General features: G+C 31.1%; 1 protein-coding gene across 1 annotated transcript in view; it reads right to left on the minus strand.

Moving 5' to 3' along the window:
- The window catches only part of LOC145332702 (long-chain-fatty-acid--CoA ligase ACSBG2-like), a 46,921-nt gene extending 43,560 nt beyond the window's left edge, over positions 1-3,361 (minus strand). The window contains exon 1 of the mRNA XM_080177720.1: positions 3,274-3,361. Coding sequence (XP_080033846.1) covers positions 3,274-3,327 — 54 coding nt within the window. The 5' untranslated portion in view covers positions 3,328-3,361. The remainder of the gene's footprint in view (positions 1-3,273) is intronic.
- Positions 3,362-8,536: the final 5,175 nt, after the last annotated feature.

Raw genomic sequence — 8,536 nt, forward strand, 5'->3', positions numbered from 1 at the left:
TCGTACCTTACTACTAAAGGAATAACCATGCCAAGTATGAAATCAATAGGACAATTATAAAAGGCCTAAATTAATGATAAGAGCTATCCGTTATAGACAGACAGACCAATCCTTAATAAAGAAAATCTTTACTATTAAAATCAAGCATCAAAAAAAGTCTTGTTTTTTTTAATTATAATTATAGATCCACATGGACCAAAATCTTTGACCTATGTAGATTATGATCACTTTTGAAAAAGGTTTTGCCATGTCTTAAATACAAAATTAAATAAAAATTGTTTTCAATTGCTAAATAATCTTTAATACACCAGACATTAATTTGAAGTTAAATTAAAATATACTATATATATCTCTATATAAAAAAATAGCGATTGTGCCTCTAGCATCTAGTTGGTCTGTTTTCTAAGGGGTAAGGCATAAAAATCATCCAGAGACTTGAATCTAAAAATCAAATAGCCTGAACCCATCCTGGGTCCTATGTACGTGAAGCTTTCCTAGAGTGTAGAACTAAATCAGCTATCGAAATCTTAAGCTACAGATAAAATACATACTGTTTACATACAAAACATATCAGATGATCATAATCAAATTTTTGTCAACTTTAATGCAATTAAAATTAAAAAGCATATACTTTACCTAGTAACTATTAAGTAATAACATAGTTAATGAAGTGTATTCATGTATATCTTTTAAAGTAATGTTTTTAAATGAACCTTTCGTGTCATATATTAACCTACTTACTGTTTCATTATATCAAAAGTTTATCCATATAAAATTCAAAATGGTTTAGAACAGAAAAGATAGACTTTTGTGTAATAAACGGCTAAGTATCTAATCAATTAGGATTAGTGCTTTTTATATCACTAATAATGCATAAAATAACCACTGTTATACATCCTAAATATGCAGTGTTGAAGTGTTAAAAATATTGTTTTAAAGCCTCAACAAATGTGACAAAATTATATTTACAAGCTTTAAACTATAAGATGATTTTTGATTAAAGGTTATTTTAAAGTCAAATAATCACATATTTTTATTAAAAATCTTTGAAATACTATAGACACGAAGAAGGAGCAGATACAATTTAGGTAAAACCAGTTTTGATTCAGCAAATGTGTATATTTATAAAATCCATTGACCGCTTGATGCGTGTTGGTTTTAAATCCGCTAAACTGTTGAGGAAAAGCGTGACTAGTAACTAAAATTGCAACTACAACACCTATCAACTTTCACAGTGCATATACGTTTTTCATTCATGAATTTGATTGAGAGGAGCTAAGCTGCTCTATAAATCACATTTTTCTATGCACGTCAGTAAGTCCATAAATAAGAGGAAAATAAGAATAGCAAGTCAAATATAATTATGTAATAATAATGATAAATAACGATTACACACAAAATTAATAAAGCTATATGTAATGGTAAACTTAGCTAAGCAACATACATCATGATATAAAAGCGAGAGTGAGAGGTTCACTATGATTTGATATGGATGTTATCATTCTTGTTGATAATCTACCATCTTTTGAAAGGATTTAAACAGAAAGATGGAGGAAATGACAATGTAACACAATAAAAACAAGCACGATTACATCCAATTGCTGAAAAGCTTGGAGAACTTTTTTGGATGGCCTAAAATATATTTGAAACTCAGGGTTCTATATAGGATAAGACAATGGCCTATAAATTGATGTATATTACCAATGATGATACACAAAATTACCCCTTCTGTCGATTATATTCAGTGACGAAATATTTGGACACTCAAATTAATGAATCAAACTATCAAAATTCAATAAAAATTCTCCAAAGTTGTAAAACCAACGGAAAAATTATTATAAAACTTTGGGGACTAGTGTAATAAACAGCCCAATGTCCCCTCCCTCCATGATCATATCCACAATTTCTGAGGGAAGTCGATTGGTCAGTCAGTCAGAGAGGGAAGATGTCAATCATAGAGATGCTGTAGAGACATAAAAAGTTGTATGGAATGTGCCAAAGGAGTGCCAATTTATTATCATGTTTTTGTGAACAAAATCACTTATTTAACCTGTGGACCTTCTACAATAAACCCCCCCCCCCCTCCCAGTTGAACATTTAATCGAAGCTTTTCTATATTTGAGTCATTCCGTCCGTACGTAACAGATAAAGGCTCTTTTCGTTAATTTAGGCATGTAAAAATTATCCTTTGATTTAAAGTTAGCATGATGATTCTTATAAAAGTTAGACATAAAATAAATGGCGTAGCAACTCTATAATCTTTACCAGACAGTAATATGTTAATCTCTTATATCATATAATTATTATGTATTGTCGAATTTTCACTATTTTTTAATTATAGAACCCACGAGCGATAAAGCACAATGTTATGACCGTAGCATCTCTTTAAGTCTTAATATGTAAGTATGTCCTTATAAAGCATAAATATTGTATTAATGTAAATTTAGATTACATTTAAACAGAATTTACGTTCAGATTATCATTTCTTTGTTATGAATATTAAATGCCTTGTTAATGTTAGTTTGTCGACCGTCTGATAAGTTAAGCTTATATTTTCATGGATGTTGTCTTCCTTGTTTAAATTGTGTTTTTATAATTCCAGATAAAAAATATGCACTTTTAAATATTTTTTCAAAAACAAGAAAAAACTGCAATAAACATAAAGATAAATTATACTTGTTTTTTAAGTAATTATGTAATGGGAAAGAAGATTAATTATTTCAGATTTTTTAAAAAGCTATTATAAAATTGAAGTCTGAGTGCAAGAAAAAGGGGAGAGGATAGGGGTGGCCCGGTGGGGGGGGGGGGGGCACTCCTCCTCACACCCATTATAAGTTTGTCCCCCCTCTCTTATTGTATGTCCTTCTGTATGTCTTTCTGAGTTAATCACTGAACTAAAATGCACATGTCTCAGAAGCTGTTTCTTATTTTTTGTGTACATTCCCCTTATCATTAGATAAGTGTAAACAAATTCACAAGAGGGTCGTCACCGCCTTTTTTATGTGGTTAATACTCCCCACTGCATGGTAAAAAATGTTTGATTGATTGATTAGCCATAGTTTTTCTTAGAGTTCAGACCTAAGTTGACATGGAGTAGATTGAGACTCTTTTGTATAGCCAATAGAAGCAGTTGAAGCTCCACGTTCAAGCACATTATGACTTGACCCACTATCTCATATGAGTTCATTATTACCTCACCCTTGCCGAGTATAATAAAAAACCTGTGCACGCCACTGGTCTGTACGTCAGTATGGCAGACGGGTAGAAACTTACCTTCCACGTGATGTAATTGTTTACAGGAACTAGCTGATCAGGTCCGTCGTTCATTATAATCTATAAATATCTGTATATTTTTATCTGAAAAAAAAATAAAAATAAAAAATTGAAAACCAAAAGTATATAATAATTATTTGTAAAAAAAGCAAATAAAAAAGATGCAGTTAAAAAGGATATAGAATTTTTGGATATTATGATATGAAGAAAATGCTCCAATTTAGGTTGCTAACATGGACAAGTTTTACTTTATTAGAGTACACGATACTCTGGTTTAGGATCCAAGTAATAATAAATCCATTGTAGCTGCTACACTTTTATGTTTATTCGTTTTTTTTCCTAAAGGCATAAACCGGTTTTGAATCGGGAATATAATTACGTTTTCAATGGTTTAGGTAAAAATATATATTAAGATCTCGAAAACCTCTAAACCAATTGAGTTCTCCAAGTTGGGTAAGCTTCTTAAAACATGTGAACCGATATGGTTATGTTTTGTAGTGAAGCTTCTAAAATTTTCAGGAAAAAAAAACTTTATTTTTTTAAATTTTTCTTTCTAATACTAAAATTGAAAATAAGAGGAGGGGGACGACTTCAAGTCCGTCCCCCCACCACCTGAATTGCCTCTAAAGACCTCCTAGGGGCGTAGCCGCTTGTAACATAAAATAACTACGTATGTAGAATCACAAATATAAAGTAACTAAAATAATAGAATTACAAATTTTTAATAACTAGAACACATTACGTGTTATCAAGACGAATACCATCCGATGACTCCAACTTGAATATTATAAACAATAAACAGCTGATTTTAATAAATAAAAAGTCAGGAATCAAGGATAGGATAATGGATTTATCCTTTCATCGTAATATTTTCAGGTAGTCATAAAATATATCTTTCTGTATTTCTTAGTCTGATAGGAGGAGGAGTGATTAAGACAATGACCGATAAATTGATTTTTATCCCCAATAATGATACACAAAATTACCCCTACTCTAGATTAAAATTAGTTGATGAAATGTGCCAAACCAATCAAAATTCACTAAAGTCCCAGAAGTTGTTAAGTCAACGAAGCAGAAAATGTTATTATAAAGCTTTGGGGACTAGTCTAATAAACAGCCTCTTGTCTCCTCTCTCTATCTGACAATTTACCCCATCTATATAAAAAAGTTTAAGATACAAAAGAAACAAGAAACTAAATTTTATTCAGTAACGTCACAAGATTCAAATCAATTAAAATCGTGGACAATCTGTCCTTTTTTGTAATGCAGGAAATTAACATATTTAAATAGATAAACTAACAAGGATGACTATATCCAAAACTAGCGCAGTAACAATATTACAGAATCATTTAACTAGACGATTCTGGGGGCACTTGAGTTATTGTTGGAGAGTAGTCGACTTTTTAAAAAGTTTAAAACATTAGAGAGGGTGGTGGTGATAGAACCCTCCCTCAAAAAAGTTATGCACCTTATCTGGACCTGTAAGGAGCTTAACTGTTAAGGAGAACCATATTGGTTCAGCAGCCAACAAGATTCTAAGATGCAGACATATTAACAGACATATGTCTTGTTACTTTAATAAAAGGATTTCAACAGTGCGTCATAAAGATATCGTTTTAGATATAATGTTGAAAGAGATTATTAAACGTGTATACATTACATATCCAATTATAGAATAGCTGCGATACTGTAAAGGCTTATAAATATTGTGACCACTTTTTTACGACTCGTAGATTTTTAAGAGGACTGTAAATTAAATGCGCCTTAAAAAACAAGGACACTTAGTTGCGCAGTAATTACATGATAACAAGGATAACAAAATTAAAAAGTTTTTGAGAAGGAAAAACATAAGAGGGGGATGTAGAAAGAGAGAGAGAGAGAAAGAGTAAGAGATAGTTATAACAAAGAAACAAAGATCGGCAGTAAAGTATTTTAAGGGATACGACAATGGACTACAAATGTTAAAATCAAAATTACCAATTCTGTAGATTAAGAGAAATTATATCTTCAAAACATTCCATCGCTCTTAGTATTGGATACAATCTTATGTTGCTAAAGATAAGTCTTTGTCTGCTAGAAATTGAAGTTGAACTTGTTTTGTCTGATTGACCATTTTGGATTATAAATCTATTTCTGGAGAAAATATAAAATTGTTTGTCACAAGAACTGAATTTCTCGTATTCATTCGAATCCGGTGGATAGGAACCGGTTCTCATCCATACGAAAAAACTATGTCTAGCATCGTATTATATCCAGCTTTCTACGAATATAAAAATGTACAATCCTAAGATTAAAACCAGTTTTTTTAGCCCGTTCCTACGGCACCTAGAGGCTAAAAAACTGGTTTTAATCTTATAATTGTACATTCTATATCCGCGGAAAGCCGTTTATAATACGATGCGAGAAATAACTATTAAGGGATACGACAATGGACTATAAATGTTAAAATCAAAATTACCAATTCTGTAGATTAAGAGAAATTATATCTTCAAAACATTTCATCGCTCTTAGTATTGGATACAATCTTAAGTTGCTAAAGATAAGTCTTTGTCTGCTAGAAATTTTAAATTGAACTTGTTTTGTCTGATTGACTATCTATGATAAAAATCTATTTCTGAAGAAACTATAAAATTATTTGTCACAAGAACAAAAAATTAAATTTAAAATCTTTAGGAAAGCAATACAAATGAATATATTATTACTTGGATCTCACACCAGATTTTTCATTTTCTCTAATAAAGTGAAACTTGCAGCGGACTAAAATAACGAATCTCCCCTTCCATCCCCTCCCCTCCTAGTGGATGAACGAGCTGACCAATAAATAATGCCCATGTTAGCAACCTAAATTGGCGACAATTTTCCCCCTGTCTTAATATCCACGTATATTCTATATCCATTGTTTCAGAATTTTTTTTTTTAATGTTTAGAAAACAATATAACAACAAAAGAAATTGTGGGAAAAATGAATAAAAAGTTAACAGCTGTAAAACAAAATTTGCATAAAATAAAAATAGAATTACTTATAAAACAATTATGACAAGATTTCTTATTAGCGAATCATTTAAATAATGTTAAATTTTCTGGATGAATTATTTCTCGTATTCATTCGAATCCGGTGGATAGGAACAGGTTCTAATCCATACGAAAAAACTATGTCTAGCATCGTATTATATCCAGCTTTCTACGAATATAAAATGTACAATCATAAGATTAAAACCAGCTTTAATAAGACCGTACCTTCGTCACCTCGGGGCTAAAAAAACTGGCTTTAATCTTGTAATTGTACATTCTATATCCGCGGAAAGCCGTTAATAATACGATGCGAGAAATAACTATTCCTCTTTCAATATTAACATTTATCTTCTTCTTATAAAACTCACTGCGTTTATACATTAAAAAAGCTTCGTTATTATTCTCGTTTTTTTCATCTACAAAGTAGCTTGATGTCTGACCGTCTGTCTGTCCGTCTATCCGTCCCTAAAAATCTCGGTAACCACTGAACCGATTGGATTCTACTCTTCAGGGAATATACCTACTGGTCCTGTGGTGGTTTTTGGCTATTTTCTTGGAAGTAGGACACCCACAATCCCCCAAAAAATAAAAAAATTCCCATTTATTTAAAAAACAATTTTTTTAATGATGCAGATAATAACGATACCAACTATTTGGTGCTGCACCACAACTTCACAAGTACTACAATTTTTTAATTACCCCTTGGGGCAAAGCCCCTAGAGGCTAAGGGCGAAGCCGCTAGTATTACATAAAGTAGTAAGTTTTTTTTTGTTTGAAGCTAAAAATCTTTGTAAATCTTAGTCCGATATGTTGCATTTTAAAGCTTAATAAATGGTTATGGTAGTGGCTAGAGGAGAAGCAATTTTTTTAGTTTTTGTAATGAATTTTTTTTACTCGATCCATGGGTTCTCATATATTCCAAGGATCATAGGGAAAAGACAATGAACTATAAATTGATGTACAGTCCCTTTATTATGATAAACAAAATGACTCCTTTTGTAGATTAAAACTATAGGAGGAAAAGTTTGTGATAGTTTTTTTTAAACCCAATCAAGGTTTATGAAAAGTATCTTAGGTTTCAAAGTCAACGAATGAAAGATTTAGTTTAAAAAACCTTGGGTACCAAAATAATTTCTCGTCCAATGTCCCCTCTCTGTCTGATATATTCACTTTTTGTCGGTCAAATCTTTTTATCTTTCGACTATTAAACCTTGATAAAACTATCTTTTTTTAAAGCGCAGCAACTCTTAAACTAAAATATTCCAGCCGTCCGTTTATCTTAACGTCATCTATAACTGACTTGTTTAAAGATAAAAAAATAAAAGATAAGAAATATTTTACAAAAAAATATTTGAAGATATACTGTCAAAAAAATAACAATTTTACTGTATATTACTTTACTGTCTTTCAACCCTATAAATTAATTTGGTGCTTTGTCTCTCCTTCTCTCTTTATCTCCTCTCTTTTTTTCTCTTCCCCATAGTACTTTCCCAATCGTATTCAAACAGGTTTCAGGCCATTAGCAAGGTTTTTGTTTCAATTTACGAGTCTCGCCTCAAGTCATTGTGTTATAAGTAGTGTTACTGTACAGTAATGGGCTACTACAGACAAACAGTAAACTGTTATTCATAGCATTATATAATTTATTGATGTAGTAAAGACTAGGGATCCAAATGGATAAGACAATAGTTGATAAATTTATGTACATCCCCAATAATGATACAGAACAAGATTACAATAAGTAGTTTGAACGTTTTGACATCAAACCAATCAAAATTCGAAAAAATGTTCCCATACTTCTTAAGCTAACGAATATAAAAATGTTATTATAAATTTCGGGGACTAGTGTAATAAACAGCTCAATGTCCCCTCCGTCCTCCGTCATCAGAAATATCTCCCCTTGACATTTGCCTGACTAAAAATGCCTCATTAGATTAAGTAAAAAAAACCTTGAAAAAGATATAAAACAATAAAAATACCTCAAATTGAAAAATTAAATGTTTTTGTATATATTTAGCAACAAGGATGATAATTTCCATAACAGACAGCACAGCTTCTCTATGAAATTAAGTTTGTATGTCTGTCTGATCGAACATTATCAAAATTTAATGTTTATCTAAGAAAATCAAAACTTAACCAGGGAGTAAGGGAGGGGACAATGGGCAATTAATTCAATATAAGAGTTATCAAAGAAAGGGCATAAAATCCAGTTTAATCCAATAAATTTGTAGGAAATTATAAAGGGATTGTT

Source organism: Acartia tonsa, chromosome 11 (assembly GCF_053477335.1).
Source record: "Acartia tonsa isolate MP-2025a chromosome 11, ASM5347733v1, whole genome shotgun sequence".
Taxonomy (NCBI): Eukaryota; Metazoa; Arthropoda; class Copepoda; order Calanoida; family Acartiidae; genus Acartia; species Acartia tonsa.